The following is a 25,355-nucleotide window of genomic DNA, read 5'->3' on the forward strand; positions in this document are numbered from 1 at the left end:
CAGCAACCGGCGCGCAAAGCATGCTGGGATACCCTTGCTCCTGTGAGGATCCATCAGACCCGTCCTCGAAATGTGGGTGGAGCGAGGACGCATTTGAGGACGCGAGGATGAGTATTCTTGGAATTCGGACAGTACTCGTCGCCATGGACGTCACTAGGATTGAGATGTGGGTGGGCTTAGCCCCAGGAGCTTGACCTCGAACGTTTTTTGTCACACCCTGCAAAAACTTTGTCAATTAATTCATTATCTGAAGAAAATCTAACAAAACCTATTATTTTATCACTTTCCTTTCCTTTCCTACTTTTGTGCATTTTCTCTCTTCTTTTTATAAAAAATAACACTTAATCAGTTAATTAGTGGGGTCTATGCTGAAGAAAGATTTTATGTAAGTCCATTAAAAATTTGATATGTTATATTTCCAAATAAAGCTATTCATTTCAGTCTACTGCACTTAACAGGGGGAAATGTTGTAGTCATTTATTTAATTTGTTTAATTACAACTTGTTTAATTATAAATGTTACTGAAATGTGACAAAGAACAAATGAATAATTGTCAAACTTTTATTCTGCCAAATGAGTGTGCAGTTGACAGTTTTAATATATATGAATAACCCTGCTATGATATGGAATAAAGGATTATGTCATTAACAATTACAAGACCAAATAACAGTATATATAAAAATATACAGCAAGTAGTAGAACTTATAATACAGAAAGTCAACTATACAGATACAACTTGACATAAGGTTGCAGGTCACATGACAATTATAGTTATTTTTTTTCTCAAGGTCTCTTACCTGTTCACTCCTAAATAGAAAATTGTTCAATTTTGCTTGGGAACTTTGTGCTCAGGTAAATTCTCATAACGGTGCGCTCGCCCCTGTTTTCGCTGTAGATCACTGACCTTGACCATGCAGATCTCCTCAGCATCAACCACCTGGTCTCTCTCCTGTTCCTCACTCACTCTCTTAAAAAATCTTCGTATATCCATCTAGCCAAAACATTGAAAAACATTTTCAATTTCTAATGCCAAGACAAATGCTACTATGCCATTTAGTTTTCACTCACAATAATTGAAACAGCCATTGGTGGATAAATGGGACAGAATATGGACAACTGTTAGCCTAATATAGCCTATGTTTGGTTGCTCATGATGATGGCATTTTCCATAACATCACATTAAGCTGCCAAAATTTATGTTAAAGTTAGATGAGTACAATATCTCCTTTCTTTCCCATAGGTAAACATAGGAGATATTAAGCAATTGACAACCCACATGGAAAGAATTCATATAAACATATAGGTTTTAATATATGTTTTGATGTAGCTTTTGAATATATGTGACATATATACAACTGGCTGTTTACTATATTATAGATACATATATGTACCTATAATATAATATATATATTATAGAAAAAATATATAATGTAGAAAAATGGTCAATAATATACACATTCGGCCATATTCTGATTCAGGTTTTTAGTGTGGAGGGATTTTTGTGCCACCAACTGGAGCGTGCAGTGATCAATCTGCAAGAGCACAACCTGCTCTGTCATGCAGCCCTCTCTCTGCATGCTCAACTCTGTCTCTGCCTGCACAAATCTCCCTGTTGTTGCTCAATTTGCAATTTACAAAGCAATGTAGCCTCTCCGTCAGCCAATCAGACAGCTCTCCATTATGCAATCAACGCATGTCCAGGAAATACTGCCAGGAAAATTGCACTTTTTTCAGATAAATAGGACTTTATATAATTATATTTATTTACCATGTTTTCGTTCTTTTTAAACACAGAAACAGTTTTCTTTCTTCAGCGTCAGCCTGAAGAAGCCGGCAGCCGTCGGCGAAACTGTAGCTACAAAACAGGTAAACAAAACTGTTTCTGAGTTTAAAAAGAACGGAAGCATGAAATTAGAAAGACACAGCAAGAACACACCTAAGATATATTTATTTAGGTTGATTAACCCTCCTCTTTTCCTGGGACATTTCCACTGTTCACTTCCTTTTACACATCAAGGGCTCATTTATGTCTAACCAAACAGAGAAGAAACACTTTATATGTTGAAATTCAAAGTCCTCTTTAACTGAAAATAGTGCAATTTAACAGTTTTAGGAATGGGCAATGTGTCTTTTCTGGAAGTCAAATATGGTCACTCTAATCATGACACATGAATTACAACAAAGTATCTTGCAGGCAGTGGATGGTGACTGGTAGCTAACCAGCAGCAGAAAGCAGTTCAATAAGCTGTTAAATGGGTGTTTTTCTGTAAAGCAGTATTTCCTGGACATGCTTTGATTGGATAAAACAGAGCTGTCTGTGATTGACTGTTGGAGAGGCTACTTGTTGAGGAGAGCAGGGAGAGATTTGCATCGCAGAGACAGAGTTGAGCCCACAGAGGGCTGCAGCTGCTGCACACAAGCGCAGAGCAGGTTCTGTTTGTGCAGACTCATTACTGTACGCTCAAGTTGGTGGCACTAAGTCACTCAATGAACTGGCTGGCTCGTTAATCACGTCACTTCAGGGGAGTTTTCCGACCATTTAACTATGGCGCGGCTTTTCATTATGGTTTGCGGCATGTAAACATGCTAGCGGAGTTAGCATTAGCATGTCGGTGCGGTAACATTTTCCTCTCTCGTCTGAACTATAACCTTGAAATATTAACGGTGTGCTGCTGTTGCTGTCTTACCCTAATGTGATGTTGAGTGACTTACAAGAGCGCTGAGCAGGGTTTGCTCATCGATATAAAGGTTTTGCTGCATAACCCCTGCCCCTGACTTGTCAACAAAGCTGCCGGGCTTAAGGGGAGGAAGTCCTTTCTTGATACTTCCTGTGTGCGACGGTGTAGTTCTATATTGATTAATTATTATTTCTGTTTCAGACAAAAAAAAACTCATGTACCAACTACACGTGTCGTGATTGTGTTGAGCATGTAGATGTGAACAAATAAAAAAAAGTTAACTGAAAAAATAAAATAAACCAAAATGATAGGGGGGCTTGTGATTATTTTAGGGGGGCTGAAGCCCCCCTAAAACGGACCTAACGACGTCAGCGCTCGTCGCTGCACTGTGACGTCATGGACCTCAAAATGTGCTCTTACAAGCATCCTTCCTCTGGATTCGGACACACCCATTGTCTCCCACATGACGTGACGTTACATGACCGCCGTGGAAGCCACGGTCATGTGATGCAAGTCTGTTCCATTTAACCATTTTCTTTGACCAAGGAAGGACAGTGTCCTCGTAAGCAATGTGCTTGGCCTTGCAAGACATTGCCTCGCAAGGCCAGCTCCTAGGTCAGCTTTGTGAAGGGGGCGGAGTTTGCAGCTCCTTCTCCAGATTTAAAGAGACCGTACCAAAACAGCTCATTCTCAGACTCTCCTCAGAACAGGGGTAGATGAGGGGTCTGGGGAGCAACAATACTGAGGAAATCAGACCAAAGAACTGCAGTTCTACACTATTTAGACCCCAACTGAAAGATTTAATTGTAAAATGGGAGAATTTAAAAGAATGACATGTCTCCTTTAACACAAGATATTTTTCTTTGATGCTAAATATTTGCCTTCTTTAGAGAGAAGAAAAAACAGTCTTTTTTACTGATCTTAATTTCAATCCCTATTGAAAACTAAGTGCACTTAATAATAAATTATTGTATATAGACCTCTCGTGCGGTGGTTTGGAATCGGTGGAAAATTGAACCATTTTACGTCACAGCCTGGCCTTCCTAGACGGGCTGTAACAACTCTAGTATGTAAAGAAAATAAATAATTTGCTTTGGGATAGTCATGAGTAAAATTAACATGAGCTTTAATGTGGAAAAAACAGCACTCTGAAATGTGCAACTATGGTTTTTAAATCACAACCTTGGCTTTTAGCACCTTTGTGCTGTGATTGGTTGGCACAGAACTTAGCTACTTCCATGAGTAACCACAATCTCAATATCACCCACCATCTCCGGCTCTTTCCCCACCTGAGAAGTGACATTCCACATACCAAGAGTAGGGTTGTCACGGTATGAAAATTTAACCTCACGGTTATTGTGACAAAAATTATCACAGTTTTCGGTATTATCGCGGTATTTTTTAAACGGTGTTGCATATGTTCAGAAAGCATTGATAGTCCTGTTCTACACAAACTGAAATAGTTTTGAAAAGGTTTAACAATGTTTATTAAACCTAAAATAACACAAAGCCTTAGCAAAAGTGCAACTTTTCACAAGGAACAAATAGCTTCTTTTTCTGGAACATGTTACAGTAGTCAGTGCAGGTTTAAATGATACAAATCCAAACATTCAAAACATAAACAATATGTAAACAAATCAAAGAAACACCACTTGTTTTCTCATATACTTGTTTTCTTCATTATCAAAATGAAAATCTAAAACTCCAGTCCACACTTGACTTGAGCGCTGTACAAGTCAACCTTAAAAAATATGTATTTAAAATAAATAGCCACTTTAAACAAATTACTAAAATAACTACTACACTATGTAATCAAATCCAAATGTTCAAGTATAAATGGCATTGAATAAGTAAACAAATCAATGACAAGGAACTAATTGTATATTTCTCTTCATCATCAACAAATAAGATGCTTCATTCAGCAACAGGGTGTCCGTGACACGGTTTAAATGCTGGCAGAGGACGCTGCGGCTGCAGTATATAGTGACTCGTTGCATTCTCCCTCAACCAAAAGTCCTCATGTCATGCATTTAAGCTAAATGCTAATGTTAACTTACCTTGCACTGGCTGTAGAGACGTGGGTGATGGTCACGCAGATGTGCCATTAGATTCAAAGTGCTGCTGCCTTTTGCAGACACGTTTCCTGCACGTTCTGCAAACGGGATAGCCGTCTTCTATTAACTGTCCCTCAGCATTTTTCAGAAATCCAAAATATGCCCATACTTCCGATTTAGTCTTCTTTGAGGGCTGATGGATGTCCTGGGCGCTGCCGTCTCCTCCTTCGCCCATTATTTCAGCTTCAAAGTTTTGGTTGCAAACTAAAAAGTGCGTGTGCGCGGGAACTTCAGCAGAAGCGACGGTGGCTGGTAAGGGTCACCGCGCCTAAACCGCGGCCACGGTAAACCCACCGAGATAATTTAGTTTTTTAAAAACTGGACGGTTATTTTTATCGTCAACTTTTTTACCGGGGTTTACCGCTATACCGGTTACCGTGACAACCCTAACCAAGAGCTAGCTTTAGCCAAGGATCAGGCCACCAAGGTCCCTGCCTTTGGCTACCACCTGACACACAATGCACCGTACCCTTTTGGTTTCTCCCACGAGTGATGAGCTCATGGAAAGGAAGACCCACATCTCCTCTTCAGGTTGTACCCGGCCGATGTCCATGGGTAAAAAGCCTAGCCATCAGGCACTCAACAACGTTCCCCAACTCCAGGCCTGGCTCCTGAGTAGAGCCCTGCACTGAAGCCCTAGGCCCTCGGGTCGGGTCGGCCCGACAGTCCTCGGGCCGGGCTTCGGGCCAACGACTGTGTAATTACCTCGGACACGGGCCGGGCGCCTTTATTTTTAATCAAATTCATAAACATTTTTTTAACAAAAACGCAGCAGCAGAGCCCTGCGCGGGACTGTTTTCTTCATCCCGCTCCCGCTGAATTTCTGACCATTACCGCCTGCAACGTGTGTGTTACACTCCCGCCCGCACCTGCAGCGTGCATGTTTACTCCCGCCCGCAACCACAAACCTCGGAGAAATTATTACCTCACAATAAAAGAGATGTATTGAGTTTGCGTCCTCTCTGGTCCTGGAGAAAACATGTCACAACCCACGGCTCTTCCATCCATCTGATGCGGCTCTCTGTGCTTGTAAAATAATGAATGGATATTTAAATAAAATGCTTTCTATTTTACTGCATTAATTTTACATCTGCATGTCAATTCTATGTGAAGATTGTCTGCGTAAACCTGAACAGGTCCAACCCGGTCTTACTGTGAGACCGGGTTGACGGGTCACGCTTGTGCGTAATCATAGGCGCTTTCTGAGCTGAAGAGATTCTGGGCTTCTCCTCAGACGGCTCCTGGATGTGTCGCCACATTGGAGATGGGAACAAGCACTATTCAGCCAAAGTTTCATAATCAGGGAACATTTTCTAAGTGACAAGTCTCTCTGAGAGACAGGGTTTGGAAAACACTCACTTCAGTGGGAGGAACCTTCCCGCATGCGCTCTGGTTCTGCGATGCGCTCCAAGCCATTCTCCACATCTTCAGCTCGCTGTGCACATATGCGCTGACAGTGAGCTGCGCTGAGCGGTGTCCAGCTCAGATGTTCAGATGGGAATCTTTTCTTGAGTGATTTAGCTACATCTGCGATGTGTGTAACGAATAAAGTGTCAGTTCGTCTGCATGCGTCGGGGTAATTCTTTCTATTCTTTCTCCGTCAAAATAAACGGTCAAATACGGGAACTATCCGGTCAACACAAGCCCTGCTTTTAACTGTTTTGTTTTCTTGTGAAAATTGTTGGAAAGAGATATAATTTAACTTGATTACCACCAGAGCCAGTGCGCCGTCATCTCCATGACGGTAAATGAGGGGAAAACAAATTGATCGGATCCTGCACATCTTTTAACACATTGGTCAGGATTGACACACTTTGTTTTCATTTAGTTGGTTAAAAAAAAGTCGGGCTCGGGTCAGGCCAGAGAATCCTGAAAACCTTTTCGGGCCGGGTCGGGCTGGGGCTCCACCCCCTCGGGCCGGGCCGGACACGGGCTCAGATTTTAGGCCCGTGAAGGGCTCTACTCCTGAGGGGGGCTCCGGTGACCTGCATCCAGGCAAGGGAACATTGTTTTTATTTGTAATGTTCATCACAAGCAGGGGTGGATTAAGGACTGAAGAAGATCCGGGGCTTAACACACACACACGCGCGCACACATATGGCGCGGTATGGGGGCCAAAATTAAGACTACTGCCCAGCAGCAGGAGGCTATATAAGTTCCGAAGCAAACTACTGATCTGATTAATGATAAGCTGGCGCCGGTAACTGAGAGGCTGGCGCTGCTTACTGAGAAGTAGCACCTTTACCGGCGTCACTACTAGATATGCTAGGGACTAGCAGCCCTCGGCTGGTAATTGACTGGATCTCACACTCCCTCTGCTGTCTATTAGCATGGATAGGCTAGCGTTAGCCTGGACGGGCTGGTGTTAGCATTGGAGAGGCTAGCCATTAGCGTGCCTAGGCTGGCCACTAGCTGGATTTCCTACCTCCTCGACGGACCATTAGCATGGATAGGCTGGCGTTAGCATCGGAGAGGCTAGCCATAAGCGTGCCTAGGCTGGCCACTAGCTGGATTTCCTACCTCCTCGACGGACCATTAGCATGGATAGGCTGGCGTTAGCATCGGAGAGGCTAGCCATTAGCATGTCTCGGAGAGTCACTTACTCTATTAGATGCGGGTTTTTTTTTTGTTTGTTTTAACTTTTATTAAACGTATGACATACGGTGAGACCAGCAATCACAGTTGCTTCTTTGACAGAACACACTGTTATACAGATTAACTTTAAGCATATTGTAAAGCTGACAGCCTGTTAGCATTGATCAGGTGCTGCGTAAACTCCATTCTATTAATTACATGTTGATGGCGTTTTCTTTTTAAATAGTTTTTTTTTTTTGCACATATCAGAGAAAAAGCCAGAGCTAACTAATATGTACTTTTCATCTCTGAATTTTAAATCCTTTGTATTGAATTACAGGTTAGTAATTATTAAAATTGTGATGTTATCTTTATTAAAACTATATATGTAAAATGTGTCTGATAATCATTTCCCTTAGGGGAACAATAGTTTTGTTGCACTAAACTTACTGTTGTCTCTGCTGAAGGTTATGGGATGTGAAGTTTTCTCCTCAGATGATCTTGTCAAAAGAAAAATAGAGTATGGCTGAATTTATACTTTATACCACACACAGTAAGTCAAACTTTACTACAACAAACAGCTGGAGTTTGACCTGAATTTTAAAAGTGGAAAAAGAACTTTATTTAATTAGTCAGCAACCTGTATCCTATTTAAGTCACCACCTGCTTATGTATTAAAATTTAAAGCTCAATAAAACTGTAGCACTTCTTCAATAAGAGTTTTTGTAGATTAACCCTCCCACTGTTCTAATGGGTGTGACCCCACAAGGAAAGCTGACCATTGAGCAGGGTTGATGGTTTATCCCTTGGGTCCACGTGGCAGGGGTGAGGAGTGAACACCACCTCACCCCTGCCACGTGGACCTCAAGGGATAAACCATCAACCCTGCTCAATGGTCAACTTTCCTCGCGGGGTCACCCATAGACAGTGGGAGGGTTAAAGAAATTCATCAACATCACAACAAAGTCACATATTTTACTGATAAAAATTAGTGTTTAACAGTGTTGTAGACATGTGTAGTCATTTTTGCATTTTGGTGCAGTTTGTTTAATAAGCTGGTTGTTCGTTCAAAAAAGGTATAGGAACGACATTCATATAGTGCTACAAGTATTCATGTCTCAATAACACCCCCCCCCCCCCCCCAAAATAAACAATACTAACACAAATAAAGAAGGAACACACGTGTCATCAGCCCATCTGTGTCTTAGCCATCAATACATGTTAATTTTATGTTGACACATTATCATAAGTCCTGCTCATGACAGACATTTTTTTTTCAAGTGAAGCACATAATCAGGCATTTACAGTTTGATTATACACTTTTAGAGCAAGTTACTTTGATGCTAAAAACAGCAACTACTTTGAACACCAAGAAGAGAATTAAAGTTCAGCCAGTCGCAGTGCTTCCATGTACAAGTCTGCTCCAAAACATGAGCTGGCTGTTAACGGGTCTATTCTGTCCAACAATCTGTTGACATTTTGTATTAGTGAGTCTGGATGCTCTGGCACGACAATGTCAGCAGTGGAATCAGAGGCTGGTAAAGATCCCTCAAAGTCATTGCCCCATTCACTGAGGCTGACCTGTGTGGACAAACAAATATTCAAAACAATATTAATGACAAAAATTTTTGCACATTTAACATGTAAAAGCAGAGCAGTACTCAAAAATACAAATATATTTATCATACTGGTTGAGTTGGTTCCACTTCACTTGTCAATTGCCCGGAGATCCACAGCTGGTCAGGGGAGCGGTTTCCAGCAGAGGAAATGCGGTGTCTGTCCCAAGTTCTTCTGAAGACATTTAGGTGGGCGTTGATTCTTGGAATCATTACGTAGTGCAGGCACAGCAGGTGGATCTCATTGTCAGAATCAAGAGCACCCGTAGTTTCCATGTACTGGAACACTGCATGGTAGTTGCAAACCACTGACTGCCACAAATCACGCCAAAGCCTCTCAATGCGTTGATTATGAACACTTCGGCCCGTGATGAAACATCTGCTCTCTAAAAAGAAAAAGCATGTTATCACAAAGACCTATACATCTTCCTCTATAGGAGAATTTGGTCTAAATATGTACATAAATATATTAAGAGAGAATATAATTTAGCCACACTGCAACATTGACCATGGAGACACTTTTTACCCTGAAGCCAGTAAAGGTGTAAGTTGAGAATGAACCATGCCACTCAAAAAAAAGTGACGTGATTTTTGCACACAGGGTTATGTGCAGATGGGGGAGAGACAGATGAGCAGTGTGGTGGACAAATTATGATCCAGTCTTTAAAAAAAGGATGTTCACGATGAGGTTTTTCCAGTACTGTACTTTACAAAGGCAATTTTATTTATTAATTTTATTGAGAAAAACATTTAAATTATTGGTTGCCATCAGTATGTGAACATTACTGCATGCAATATGAAATCCAGTGGGGTTTCCCCACACAGATGACCAGCTCAGTGGCATAGTGGTAGAATGTCTGCCCTGAGACAGGGAGATTAGGGTTCAAATCCTGGCCAGGTCATACCAATAACTTTGAAAATGGGACCCAATGCCTCCCTGCTTGACACTCTGCTTTAAGGTGTTGGATTAGGGGGTCAAACCACCAAATAGTTCCCGATCACGACCGTGTCTGCAACTCACCACTCCCCATGGGGATGGTTCAAATGTACAGGTCAATTTTCATCACACACCAGTGTGTGTGTTAACTATGAGACTTTAACTTTAACAATGACATAAAACGCTCCACAAAAACAGAACATACCTATGGAAACACAAAGCTGCCACCTACACATAAGAAAATGAGCAGTATCACATGATAAAATTGTATTAAATAATAATGAAGTTATCTAGACAAGGGCAGTAAACTGAAAATTTATCATTACCAAAATGTACAACTTTTACCAATGTCATTTTGCCATTTAAAAAAATGAAAAGATCAGAGTAGGCTGCTGATGTCCATGTCTTTATAACTCATTCACTGCCATTGATGACAAAAGTCGTCATTTTAAATCCAACCGTTCACTATTGTCATGTATTTACTGTGTGGGCAGGGTCCGAAATTAAATTTTTTACTCACCGGCCAAGTTGGCTGGTAGATGATGAAAATCTACCGGCCAAGCATATTTTTTTACCAGCCAAAATTCTAAATGATTTAGATCTACCTAAAGCATGTTATTCTATATTATGTTGATTCCAAACAGAGTGACAAAATAATTAAAACATCAATTAATAAGAAAAACAACTCTTTTGTCATTTTTACTATTTATTTATTTATTTATTTATTTATTTTTAGAGATGTTTTTATGAACTCTTTCAATGAAATCTAGTCAGACTCCTTGTTTTCTCTGTCCATGAAGTCTGGCCTCCTGCTTCTGACACCGTCTTTGTGCCAAAGCATTACAGCCTCATTTGGGTCCTAGTCCTTGATCTCTGGAGAACACAGCTGCACCATGAGTATATCTGAAAGTGTGTCAGGGCTAGGGTTGTCACGGTAACCGGTGTAGTAGTAAACCCCGGTAAAAAAGTTGACAATAATAACCATCTTGTTTTTAAAAAATATATTATCTCGGTGGGTTACCGTGGCTGCGGTGTAGGCGCGGTGACCCTTACCAGCCACCGTATCATCTGCTGAAGTTGCCGGCGGCACATGCGTACTTTGTTGTTTACGACCAAAACTTTCTTGAAGCTAAAGCTGAAATAATGGCCAAAGGAGGAGACGGCAGCACTCGGGACATTTATTATCCCTCAAAGAAGACAAAGTCGGAAGTATGGGCATTTTTTGGATGTTTGAAGAATGCCGAGGGACAGTTGTCTGTGAAAGGCAGCAACGCTACGTGGCCATCATAATGTAGCCATTGTCTCACGACTCTGCCGTCTCCAGTTCGCCACTTTTCACAAAATCTTCTGGTTGCCACTGGTCCTGGTGGTTTTCCTTCCAGTTTGACAAGTTTTCTTTTGGAAGGCTGGCTGACTCCAGTTAAAAACCGCCACATTTCACCGCTAGTTTTAACACGAAGCTAACTGCTAACTTGATAAACTGATTGAATGGGATAGGTGGAAATGACGTTGGATGCGGCGTTCACGTTTCGCGTACGTTGCATGCAGGCGGGAGGAGTATCAGAAATCCATGGAAGATGACTGATAAACATAACTAATTTGGTGCAAATATTTACTCGCCAGGTGGCAGGTAGAGCTCAAAAATTTACTCGCCAAATGGAGCAATTTGCTCGCATTTGGCGAGTGTTAATTTCGGACCCTGTGTGTGGGCGTCACGAGCCCCCGCTCCATGTGAACTAACATCTCAGCTCTAAAGCCGATCTTCATCTGCATACGTCACACGTCACGTGATCAGGAAGCAGAAAATCCATGTGTTAGGAGATCGTTTTGGCCGCTGCTGTAAAATAGCAAGGCGTGAACCAGAAAAGCTTCTTCCGATCACAATTCAACAGCGAATTATGAAAGAACGGATAACGCTCGAAACGCGCTGATTCTTCCTGATGTAAGAGGTGAGTCTCCGCTTTGTTTTGGTAGTTTTTGCATTGACAGAGCGCAAAATTCTGTGACTCTTAACCTTCCCACTGTCTTTATGGGTGATCGCGCAAGGAAAGTTGACCATTGAGCAGGATTGAAGGTTTATCCCTTGAGGTCCACGTGGCAGGGGTGAGGTGGTGCTCACTCCTCACCCCTGCCACGTGGACCTCAAGGGATAAACCAACAACCCTGCTCAATGGTCAACTTTCCTCACGGGATCACACCCATTAGGACAGTGGGAGGGTTAAAAAAACTGTGAAAACGCTAAAAAATGCTGTCAGCGATGGGCTTTTCTGATTAGAAAATGGCTGGCAGTTAATGAGTTAATGTTTGGTGGGGAATGGTGAGTAATATAGATACCTGGTCCACGGAGTGGATGTTCAAGCATACATCTGGCCACAGTCACATTTTCGCCACCCTTGTCACTGCGGACACAGAGTGGCAAACCAAACTGCTGCACAGCTCCCAAAAAAGCCTGGTGAACCGTTGAAGCCTTGTTGTTGTTGGAAGCCTGAAGGTACATTATCTTTCTGCTGAAGCCGTCAATGCACCCATGAATGACAATTCTCCACCTTGAATATATTAGAGAGGCTTGAAGGAGTACACAATTGGTTTCATGTGAATCAATTTTGATGTTACTCACCGAATAAGTTTGTGGTACCCATCCAAGTGCCACAATGACAGTGGGGCAGGAACAGAGTATGATCGCCGTTGAATAGGGTTCAAGCACAGACCACGAAGGAGATTACCAAAAGGGTCGACAGTTTGCATCGTCTCTCTCAGCCTAGACTCAGAGACTCTATTAAAAAAAGGGACACACACACACACACACACAAGTTAATTTAATTAGCTAATCATCATAAAATATTGCATTGACTGAAACTATCTACTCTTATTTTAAAGGAGACATAACATGCTTTTAAGTAATTCCTTTTTACATCTAAATCCTTCAGTTGGGGTCTAAATACAGTCGAACTGTATTTGGTCTGATTTCCTCATTATTGTTGCTCTACAGACCCTCATCTACCTCTGTTCTGAGGAGTCTTGAGAATGAGCCGTTTTTGGGTAGTCTCTTTTAATCTGGAGAAGGAGCTGTAAACTACGCCCCCCTCCACAGTGCAGAACTTACTCTCCTCCCCCAGTCGGACTTTGTATTTCTATAGAGAAATCATTATTTAGCGTAGCGGAAATGTAGTATTAGCATTTTTCAAACGTGGGGAGATTTGTTCACCAAGCTGTTTCAGGTCTGCTAACTCTCATGCATTTGTCTGTAGTAGTCACACACACACACCTGTCATGGCCGACGGAGGGACAAGCGAGCGGGCACGTGCACAAACACACACACACAAAGAATGCTGCTTGCTTATTCATTTCAAATCTAGAAACTTTTAAATCAAAATAAAAAACCCTCATGTTTTCATCAGTCTTTGAATAAATGTTCTTATGCTGCACCTTCTGCACTGTTTTTGCTCACCCTTTAACCTTACCTTAGTTTCTTTGTCGTTTTTAAATTGTATTTTCTGTCATGTAGATTTTAATGCCAATGGAAAGCACATTGAATAGTCTGTGTATGAAATGTGCTATACAAATAAAGCTCCCTTGCTTACACCTTCAAAGCCTCACTGCATACTTTATCCAAGTGCACTTCACAGAAGACTCTATGGGTGGAGTGCGAGTATTAGGATTAGGACAAAATGTTTCAAATCAGCAAATGAATCCAAAGCATGGATACCAAGCCTTTATACAGTCTCAGTCTAAGTTTTGTACTATTTTCTAATTTTTCCAGTTTCACCTGTATGTTTCTACGACACAAGTTTTAAGAGTTAACATCAATGCAATATTCAGTATGTGTACAATAGTTGTGCAATACCAGACGTACATTTAGTGCTGCATAGTTCTGGAAACCTAAGTTTTCTTTTTATATGTTGTTTATAGTGGATGAAGGTTGCAATAATAGCTTACTGCCTTTGTGTGTTTACCTGTAACCTTATATTTTTCTTCCTTTGTTTCTCTTAAGTGTATGTATGTGCATCTGTTGCAATTGAATTCACACCCTAAGGGATTAATTATCTATTCTATTATAACAAGCAACATAATGGAATTTATAATGATCACTTTGCTCAGTTGTCACATGATTCTTACCTGATACCCATGGTCCTCAGGTAACCGTTCACCATTCTGTAACCTGAATTCGGATTTGTATCCAGATGTGCAGAGACAATGGCTTGTAACTCTGCACTTGTAATGTCACTGAAAGTTTGTTGCACTGACAGACCATGCTCTTTCAGTCTTCTCTTTATTGTCCTTACGCTGACACATAACAGGCGTGCAATGTCTTGAATTGTAAAGTCGAAGTTAAGCAAATATTCCAATTGCTCCGCTGTTATGATGAATGCTGGGCGTCCTCTGTTGCCCATCCTTACTGTAGGGACTCGGAAACCTGTAATTGATGTTGGGGATCCACTTTCCAAAAGGTGACATGCTTCTTCCAGCTTCTGTAAGGCCTGGTCAGCATTCACAAACAGGTCTGAGTATCTTCCTAAAAGCCTTATGATGCAGTCCAGCTGGTAGCAAGCATAGTCTGCATTTTCAGTGGAATGTTGCTGAGAAAGGCTTTGGCTGACTGAATTGAGCAGCGCTGTTACTCGTGATGCAGCCATTGAAATGCCATACTGACTGTAAACACAGAAAGTTATGTTATTAACTGTTAAACAGTAAAGATCAGAAACAGCCTACACTTAAACAATACCACATAATTTAGGAAAATATCCTATTTTGATTTTTATGGCAGAATGTGATTTCCATTCAATTCACAAATATAAATACCATCAAAATATTACATTTTTTGGCTCTAATATTGCAATGATAAAACAAAAAGTAAGAATTGCTTTCGAGCATATTTATTTAAATTAAAGGGACTTTTCTGACTTTTGAATTTTTATGCTCGCGATTGCCCCCTCAGGCCAAAAGCATAACGGCAGCTTCAATAGTAGGCTCGTGCACGAGGCGCGCATGCTGTACGTGCACACTCCTTCATGAAAATAACAGCTGAGACAGTCCCGTGTGTGTGCCCCGGAGGACAGAAGAACACAACAAATTAATAAAAATAATGTGCCTCTGTCTCTGCAGCTGCACTTTCTCGTCGGCCGGCCGAACGTGCAGTGTGTGGTGTGTGTGTGTGTGTGTGTGGGGCCCGGAGGACAGAGGACAGGAGAACGTGCAGCTAATTAATTAAATAGTTTGGTTCTGTACCTTTCTCTTCAGCACAGCCGACAAAGGTTTATGATGGGTCAGTCCTGCATGCTCAGATCATTCCCTTCCCTTGCTTGAAAAATTGTTCCAAAATGAAAGTTGAACCCACATCTTTTTTATCTGTGAATTCAACGCCGTTCGGCGAGTCTCAAATAAAAATTTGGGCGTTTTACTGTAAAAAAGTATACCATTAATGTAAAAAAGAAACTCCAAATAAATTGTGTTCACACCCAGAATCGAACCCAGGACTTCTGCATGAGAGTCAGACATCTTACAGGGTGAGCTACGTGCCAGTAACATTTGGTGTATCTGTAACTTTTATATCCTTGATGACAGCTGAAACAACATCAATCCAAAGAACGGTTCGGAGCGAAAATGGCTATTTTGTTGCTAATTTGCAGGAAATATCTAGAAGAAAGTTCTACAGAAAGTAGCTAAGGGTCCTCAGAAATGTAGCTAGCTTTGTCACTAGGCGTTAGGAACAGCGACAAAGTGGCACTGCCTCTCTCTCTGCTGCTAAAGCTACGGATAGCAAATGCTACGGGCTATGCCTGAGCGTGAACGCGCATGAAGCAGCCTGCTCGACCCGAGCATCTCTCTTTTTCTGTGATTTTACAGAAAAACAGGCAATCACAGTAAAAATGCCAGGGCTCATTCTACAGGACCAGGTCATTGCAGGAGAATGTATGAAGAAGAACTTTATTATTTCTATACATGTTTTGGCTGTCAAACTTCCATAATGCCCCTTTAAACATGTACGCAGACTTTTTCCTGAGTTGTTTTACTGAAAGGGACCGCCTGAATGTTTCACACAAATACACTGCTACAACACCAAACACTGCCACATTGGACACTCTTACTTCCAATTATTATAACTCTGCAACGTTTGTGCCAGCTACTACAAGAAGGGTGTAGGGAGCCAAAGTCACGCCCATCTACTTCCAAATAATACTGAAACGATACCTCTTTCTGGGCTGCCACATTACTGTGGTGGAGGGGTTTGAGTGTGCCAATGATCCTAGGAGCTATGTTGTCTGAGGCTTTATGCCTCTGGTAGGGTCACCCATGGCAAACAGGTCCTAGGTGAGGGATCAGACAAAGAGCAGCCCGAAGACCTCTTATGATAATATAAATGGACAGTGTTCCATTTCTATAGGCCATTTAGAAAGTGGATTTATGCTGTAGATGAAAGGTTATTATGTTGATCAATATATAGGTGAAAATTGACCCTTTTGGAAGTTACACCTGCTGATTGAAATCAGTTGTGTTGAGGCAGGGTTAAAAGTAAAACATGCTGGATACTGGCCCTCGAGGCCCGGAACTGAATAGCCCTGCCATAGGCTCACCACTTGTGGGAGGGGCCAAAGGGGTTGGGTGCAATGTGTGATGGGTGGTAGCCGAAGATGGGGACCTTGGCAGTCTGATCTCAGCTACAGAAGCTGGCTCTCGGTACGTGGGTTACCCATGGTGGGTAAGAAGCCTGAGTTGTAGGGATGTGAATCTTAAAGCAACTCACAATTTGATTCGATTCAGATTCTCGGGGTGCCGATTCGATTCAGAATAAATTCTCGATTTAAATCGATTCACAATCAATATTAACAAAGAGTCTCAGCTCCAGGATTAACTACTTTGTTGTGCAAGTTAGTTAAAGCTATGGGAATTTTTTTATTTTACTTTAAACTGGTCATGCAAAAAAAAAAAAGCTAATTTACAAGTAAAATAAAGTGATTCTAAAACTGTAAACAGAAACAATCTTTAGACCAAATGGCAACTTTTTTTTTTTGCTTATCTTGTAAAATATAACAAATCTTTAGTTACCTAACAGTAGCTTTGAAAATAATACAGTCAAATACTTTTTAAGTAACTCTGGAAACATGTTTAACATTTGAGTCTTCAACCTGTTTAAAAAAAGTGCCTCAGATTTCTTACAAAGGAAAATGTGTTCTCTCATTTATCAATAACTTAAAATAAACACATGAGTAATCCTGAGTACTCACTTATCAACTTAGAAAATAAATATGAGAATATCTCAAATTTCTGAGTATGGAAAAAAATGACATTCTAGTCCCCACTTTTCAGCAGATTCAAAAATAAATCATCCCAATTTATGGGACCACAAAAGTAAATGGAGTACTGACTCTCCTAACAAAGACCAAAAAACATACAAAAGTGCATATCAAACCTGTAACATGCCAAAAATTTGAGTTCCTGGAATCGATTCTGAACCTTTATAAATAAGAATACCCGATTAAGACTTGAATCGATTTTTTTCAGCACCTCTACTGAGTTGGTGTGAGAGGTTGAGAGGTTTTGAGTAGATATAGTCAGACTCACCTCGACACATGGCTCTGGCTCCGGAACCAGTTTCCTTAAGAGGGGATGGACACTCTACCACTCTGGAATTGCCCCCACTGAGAGGCGCAGAGCAGGGGTGGGCATACTAGTTTAGCGGACTGCGAGGAAATAGGTTTAGCTTTTGCCTCTACCAATGGGGGTGCTAAAAGCAATACAAAAATGCATATTCTCCCTTTAAGCCGCAGGGGTGCCTAATCCTGGTCCTGGAGGGCCGGTATCCAGCAGGTTTTGTGGTTTTTCTGCTCCAACACACTTGAATCAGTGTTGAAACACCTGTGCAGAAGCTCATCAGGCTCTGCAGAAGCCTATTAATTAGCTGCTGATTGAAATCAGATGTGTTGAAACAGAGTTCAAACTAAGGCCCTGTCCACATGTAGCCGGGGATCTGCCAAAACGTAGATATTTTTCTACGTTTTGGCCTGTCATCCACACGAAAACGGAGTTTTTTCACACAAAAACGGATCTTTTTAAAAACTCCGGCCAAAGTGAAGATCTGAGTTTTCTCCGTTTTGGGTGTCTGCGTGTAGACGGACAAAACCGGAGTTTTAAGGTCTGCAACGTCACTTTCCGCGACAAAAAAATGCTGACATCACGTGTGCGACCTGTGTTTACACTAGCCGACAGCATGGATGCCCTCAGAGCTGCGCTCGCTTTATCAATTGTCCAAGCGCTTTTTGCTTGTTTGTTTTTGCAAGCGGAATTACTGCTCCTTGCGGAAGACCACAGACGAAGGACGAGGTTAAGAACGGGGGAAGTACTGCCGCCTACAGGTCTGGCATGTCCTTAACAACGTATTTATCCGGGTACGTGTGGACAGAGCTTTTTTTTTAAACGAGGTGGTGTGGATGCAAGTTTTTGGAGGGGCGGATATTCGTTTTTTTAAAAAACCCGGCTACGTGTGAACTAGGCCTAAAACATGCAGGATACCTGCCCTCCAGGACCAGGATTTGGCACCCCTGCTTTAAGGAGTCATTCTTTTGAGTTAGTTACCTTGACAATGCATGTATGATTGTGAAATAGGAATGCACGTTTTTCAAAATGTGTGAACGACTGAGACCCTGTTCACCCATTCTACTACTAGATGCTGTTCCTACGAATGGTTAGAAGTTTTCTTATCCTTAGAAACTTTTTCACGCACGAGTACAAAATGACGAATGCTAAACAATGCGTAAATTAGTTAATACACACAGATCTGTGTGTAAGTACGGTTGATAAATGAGGCCCCAGGTTTGAAGTCTAGGTGTTATAGTTTAATAATAGGAGTAGATTAGAATGATCATGGAGTGGAAAATTTGCTTGGAATTGCCCTTTCCTAATCAAGGACAATAAATGCAAGGACAATATTTGTAGACTTCAGCTCAGCATTTAACAAGGTCTGCCCAGCTCTCCTTCAGGACAAGCTATCTGTGCTGAACGTGCCCAACCCCATCTATCCAGTGGATCACAGACTTTGACAGATAGGATACAGAACGTGAGGCTGGGAAAAAGTCTCAGACACCCGAACCACCAACATTGGAACCCCCTGGAACCCCCCAGGGCTGTGTCCTCTCTCTACTCTTCTCCCTCTAAACTAACTGCTGCACCTCTAACTGCCACACGATAAAACTGGTCAAGACACCACCCTCATTGGCCTTATCTCAGATGGGGATGTGTCTGCATACAGAGGAGAGGTGGAGTGCCATGCTGGTGCAGAAACAACAACCTAGAGCTGAACGAGCAGATGACAGTGGAGATGATTGTAGACTTCAGGAGAACACCAGCTCCACTGCCCAGAATAACCATGACACAGACATCCAGATTTCAACCGTGAACTCCTTTCGCTTCCTTGGGTCCACCAAAGAGGGAGGGGTCCATCAATACCCTCATCAGGGAGGCCCAGCAAAGGACGTTCTTTCTGCATCAACTGAGGAAGCTCTGCATGCCATGATGATCCAGTTCTACATGGCCATCATCAAATCAGTACTCACCTCCTCCATCACTGTGTGGTACACAGGAGCCACTGCCAGAGACATACAAAGACTGCAACGGGTAGTGCACTCAGTGTAGAAAGTAATAGGATGCAGCCTTCCATCAGTACATGACCTGTACAACTCCAGGGTTCTGAAACGTGCAGGTCGAATAACAGCTAACCCCTCTCACCCTGGTCATGGACAGTTTGAAACCCTACCTTCAGGGAGGAGGTTCAGGCCCTTACAGTCTAGAACCTCACACCACAAAAACAGCTTCTTCCCCTCTGCTATAAGGCTCCTGAACAACAAATGAATGGCCAAAACACACACAAATGCCCCGGTAGGGCTGAACGATCTATTGTTTTTGGACCGAAATAGCGATTTCAAACAGCACGATCACGTGACCGTCAAAGCTGCGGTTTTAGAGGTTTTGACTGATCCAGGATCAGTTGTGTCACTTTTTTTTTACATCCGGGGTTTTCCCCATGTTATGGTGGCGGCAAAGGCCAGCGCGAGGGAGGGGGTGGGGAGTACCGTCCAGAGCCGAGCCCAACTCCACAGATGCCAGAGCTGCATGTTCATGTTATTTTCCCTGTTTTATGTTTCCACACACAGCGCTGCTAGAGCCGGTAATAATGGCACCGTTGGTGAGCCGGGGACAGAGAGAGAGAACGTAGTTGAGTAAAGCCTGATTTTTGCTTCTCCGTCTGCGTCAGTGCGGAGACACGCAACGCCATTATCCGTCCTTGCGTAGGGCTCCGGCAGGCACGCAAGTACGTACGGAGTCGAGCCCACTTTTTTAAACATCTGTCGAACGAGACGGATTACGCAAGCTTGTGATTGGTCAGGACGCTGCTGTTGTTTACAGCGCCGCCATTGCAAAGAGAGCCGAGGATAACTAGCGGCAGACACGGAGAAGCTTGAAGAATACCTCGCGAAAAAACTCTAAAAATATGAACGTTTCATCCTCCCGTGACTGGAGGAGTGAAAAGATACGCAGCAAGCGTTTTATTTGTGGACGGAAATGACAGGAAACGTGGGTTTAGAGGTGGGGAGCGCATGAAGCGGTGGGAGAATGAGAGACAAATATGTCCGTGTTAAAAGTCTCTTATATACACAAAAAACACAATATAAACACACTATCTTGGACCGATACATGACAGGATACCACAGAACAGCGCTACGCCCTCTGTTGCCCTGCTGGGCAATTGCTTTGCAACGTTCCCCAGGAGACGGAGAAGTATGAGAGCAAAACGCTTCCGTCAATCCGTGCGTGTCTGTCCCTTGCGGAGCTGACGGAGAAGCATGAACCAGGCTTAAGGGAGAGAGACACTCCTCCCACGTCGGTGCAGGTTCAGACTGATTTCTAAAGCTTGGTTTATGCTTCATCAGCGCGAGTGCGGAGTTGCGCACTTTAAGCTCAACTTCTCTTTTAAAAATGGTTTGAATGTTTATGAAGGCACAAGTTTGTTCAAACAAGCTAAGGCGTCAGAATGCGTGCATCTCTGTCACAGAGCTGACGTTTTAGTGAGGAAAAAATATCAGACGGCTTAGAAAACATGCAGCCAGCCTGCAGCGGTAATGCAGGGAAAACTGTGCATTTTTTATTTAATACATTTAAAAGCTATTTCTACCTACAGATTTCCTCCATGCATTTTTGGAGTAGAACATGTTTTTATAAATCTCCTCTCTAGATAAAAATCACAAGCACAAGTTGCTTCACACACACACACACACACACACACACACACACACACACACACACACACACACACACACACACACACACACACACACACACACACACACACACACGCACGCACGCACGCATTAAAAAAAAGATAATGAGAGAAAATTTGAATATCTTTAACTGTTTTTATTGTATGATTAAATAGTAAATTTTAATGTGAATGATTTGTTGTACTAGATCCGAATTTAGACCATCTTTTCACTTAATCTACAGGATGGCTTGGCAGGCTTGGACCGTTGTTTGCAGAAAATCGTGAATTGAACCGAAATCACAATTTCTGCTAGAAAAATTGCAATTCAATCTTTTCCTAAAATTGTTCAGCCCTATACCCTGGTCACCCACATTCCTACGCTAATGATTTCTTTATGGCTATTTCTCTTTTCTGATTAGTGGATGTATCCTAATGTACATACAGTCTGACCTGACTTTGATTTGAATTTAAGTTTGCACCTTGCCACCTAAACAAATTCCTAGTAGATGAGCCTCTCACCTACATGGCAATCAATCTGATTCTGATTCTAATTGTAAACCAACTTCAGCTTCATATGAAAATGTAGTACATCTGCTAATGTATATTGTTTAAAACTAAATCAGATAAAAGTTAGTGGTCCAACACAGAAAAAAGGACTGGGAATTAGCAATAACAAAGAATGTGTATAGAATGTTTACTACAACAACAACTTAGTGAACAACAAATATAACATGTTACACAGTTTGACTCACCTCATGACTTTTTTCGCAGTACGTGCCGAGTTACACAAAACAATCCACTAAAATACAAAGACACGTGTTAATGTTGCTTGAAACTTATTTTGAAACGGTACATACTGAGGGTCATCGTGTAGCTAGCTAACAATTCTAGCTAACGTCATAATTTTCAGCAGCGCATAAAGGAAATAATTGGAAAAAGTAATGTCAATCATTGTTAAAAACTGAAATACTACTTTTACTCACCGTGTTAGTTACAACTTGATACCCATGAGCGTGTTTCCAAACGAAGAAAGATAATCAACCGTTGTTACTCGTGAGCGAGCAGTCTGGTGTAAGTACTGAGCTGTTGCGCATGTGCAAGGCTGCCGCTGTCGGCACAGGATCTGCTCGGGTGCAGACCTCGCAGAATTTTTTTTTTAAATATAACTTTATTTAGCACATTTTCAACATACAATTGTAAGACATGAAACCAACACATAAAGTATACCATTGTGGTATTACAACGAAGAATGACAAATAATGGAGACATGGAGAAAAAAGGAAAATAAATAAATAAACAAATAAATAAATAAATAAATAAATAAATAAATAAATAAAAGAAAGGTTTGGAAGAGGTCAAGTCAATCGAACAGTTTCAGATGGTTGCAAATGTTAACAGACTTAAGAGCCTTGGTGTTTTTTGATGAGGAGATCGTCCTTATATATTGTTCAAGTTCCATTTTTAATACAAGAAGTTCAGGTTTTTTGCCGAGGACTTTGCTCTTGTGTATGTGAAATTTAGCCAAAAATAAAAACATATTTACAAAGAAGAAAGCATCGTTGTCCTTCTTATTAAAATTATGAAGACCAAAAATAACATATTTGTAGTATAGTTGAAAGTTAGGGAGAACAGAGTCATTAATAAACTAACTTGTGGAAGTCCTTCCAGAATTTACTTGTAAATTTACATGACCAGAACAAGTGAGAAGCTGTTTCAGGTTGCTCTTGACAAAAGGTACAACTTACATTTATATCAGCTATAAATTCTGACAAATATTGTTTGGTAGGGTAAAACTTGTGAATCAATTTAAATGTAATCTCTTTAACTTTGTTCGTTAAAAGAAATTTTTGTGGTAAGGTCCAAACTTTTTTCCATTAAATATCTGTTACAAAATTAGCCCAATAAGATATAGTTGATGGAACAGAAATCATTGTATCCTGAAAGAGAGTTCTTATTTTTCTATTCACCGACTTATGCGAGGAAAAACAAACGTTGCCAAGAGAAGAATGTAACACATCCGGGCGACTGACTGGTAGTGGAGCGCTGTGTGAGCATCTGAACAACATAGACAGACCGGATGGGATGGCATCAAACACTATTGAGAATTCTCTAGGCGTTATTGGTATATTGTATTTCCTAAGGAATTCAGAGTAATTGTATAAAAGCCCTTTTTCATCAAATAACTGGCTAACCAAGATGATTCCATTATTAAACCAGTTATTTAAAAAAATAGTTTTATTTTTATAAATAATATTGCAGTTATTCCAAATAAAACAGTTTTGCAGACCTCGCAGAATAGCTCAGGGTCCTTCGACTGCCGATGACGTCACATTACTGCAAATCTACTCGGCTTTCACACACAATACATCAGTAGTTTTGTTAATAAATTCTTGTTTGTTGAAACCTAAATGATTTCTTTATAATTGTAATTTGTTAATAAAACACCATATTATCTTTGTTTTGTAAAGAATGTGAAACTGCATAAAACCAACATCGGACTGACAAAAAATAGAACAGTTCTTAAATGTGAAGCCACATCTGTTTGTATTGATGTGGAGTTCGTCTGTATATTTCCTTAGTTGTTATCTAAATACATTCTTTGACTCAAAATGTCGCTTGGTGTCTTTCAATAAAGTTCTTATATTTTATTTTGCCCCATTTCATCAACATCAAGAGCTTTTGAGGGTCACCGTTTATCATTAGCTTATATTTAACATTTCATTTAGAAATTCAAACATATTTTCTCCAAAAAGTGTTGATTTTTGGACTACAGGACTACAACCGCTAAGGCTACGACCGCAAATTTGTTCTGACCAATCAAAATCATAACGTAACGTAACTTCCGTAAGCTTCATGTTCAGCCAATCAACTACTTTGACGTCATCGGCAGTCGAAGGACCCCGAGCCGATCCTGCACCCGAGCAGATCCTGTACCGACACCGCCATACTGAATGGGTCTCCTCACTCTCCAAAGTCAAAGCAGAGTGGGCAACTATGTCCATTTCTGTGCAGCCTACGGTTCAAACAACCTGTGTGAGAAAACAGATCACGTGGGATTAATAGGGACCTCTCTAGCCTACCTGATAGAATTTTATATTTAAATGTATTTAAATTTAATTTGTTTACTTCTATGAAAATTTTAATTGTCATGCCATATCTTGTGTATGGTTTTGTGCAAAAGCTTGATAAAATGTGTTTTTTATAAGCACCTTACTCAGTATAAATGAATGCAGTGGGGTCAAATTGAGACCCATCTAAAATGGTGGCCGCCCACTGCGGCAGCGCCAGTCTATGGGGCGTCTACCTATACGATGTCTGTACAAGGCTCTGCTACCAGTAGTGCGGAAAACAGTTAACGGGCATTATTAGTTTAGCTAGTTTGATTTATATTACATGCAATTCAATAATAAATGTTTGAGTATTCAACTAGTCACATTTAGTCATATTTAAATCTGTGGGTTTTGTTGTTGCTGTTTTCTAAAATAAAAACCAAATCAAAACTTGTACCAAAAGTGAACAGTTAGAAAGAAAAAAGCTACATCAGATGTTTATTTATCTTTAATCAGAATGTTTGATTTTTCTTCTTCTTCTTCATCAAAAATGTTTATGCTTGACTGGTACTACTCACATACAACGTATAATATTTTGTCATGTAATTAGCATTAAGAAAATTTTTGGTCATAAACAAAACCAGTGGTTTTCAATATTCCTCCTGTTATCCAGCATGTTTTTGTTGTTCCTCTGTTCCAACACACTTGATTCAGTGGTTTTTTCAGCGGCTTATCAGCATCGTCTTTAATCTCCTGTTGATTAAATTAAAGTGTGTTGAAGCAGGGCAACAACTACAACATGCTGGATATATGCCCTCCAGGACCAGTATTGAGAACCCCTGCACTAAACGCTCAGTCTATAGCACACAGAGTTATGGATAGTGGATTTCCACAAGGGAATATATAGATAAACAACTGTTACTAGTGGACATTCAGGGAGTGGAGTGTAGTACATTGTACAACCATCACTGCTACAAAAAAATGTGATATAACAGGCAGTTTGGCCTGTTCCTCTTTGCAGCACATCTCAAATTAGAATTCTCAGCATTGGTACAGCCATTTAAGATCTCTTCAGAGATGTTCAATTAGATTTGATTCTGGGCTCTGGCTGGGACACTCCAGGACATTCACTGAG

At 41.1% G+C, this 25,355-nt stretch overlaps 1 protein-coding gene across 1 annotated transcript; it reads right to left on the bottom strand.

Moving 5' to 3' along the window:
• Window positions 1-8,262: 8,262 nt before the first annotated feature.
• On the bottom strand, window positions 8,263-23,435 carry LOC129166924 (uncharacterized). The gene is made up of 7 exons (XM_054750615.2): window positions 22,154-23,435; window positions 21,923-21,969; window positions 14,036-14,569; window positions 12,537-12,692; window positions 12,254-12,465; window positions 9,055-9,368; window positions 8,263-8,947 (listed from the first exon to the last, which is right to left on the bottom strand). Exons 2-7 carry the CDS (start codon window positions 21,925-21,927, stop codon window positions 8,747-8,749), a joined length of 1,422 nt encoding a protein of 473 aa, XP_054606590.2. The 5' UTR covers window positions 21,928-21,969; window positions 22,154-23,435; the 3' UTR covers window positions 8,263-8,746.
• Window positions 23,436-25,355: the final 1,920 nt, after the last annotated feature.

This window comes from Nothobranchius furzeri, chromosome 18 (genome assembly GCF_043380555.1).
Source record: "Nothobranchius furzeri strain GRZ-AD chromosome 18, NfurGRZ-RIMD1, whole genome shotgun sequence".
Lineage (NCBI taxonomy): Eukaryota > Metazoa > Chordata > Actinopteri > Cyprinodontiformes > Nothobranchiidae > Nothobranchius > Nothobranchius furzeri.

Excerpts from the sequence above, each read along its gene's own strand:
- LOC129166924 (XM_054750615.2), bottom strand. Across the intron at positions 12,693-14,035 it reads CTGAGGACCATGGGTATCAG|AGTCTCTGAGTCTAGGCTGA; the intron begins GTAAGAATCATG and ends TTTTTTTAATAG. Across the intron at positions 9,369-12,253 it reads ACATCCACTCCGTGGACCAG|AGAGCAGATGTTTCATCACG; the intron begins GTATCTATATTA and ends TTTTCTTTTTAG.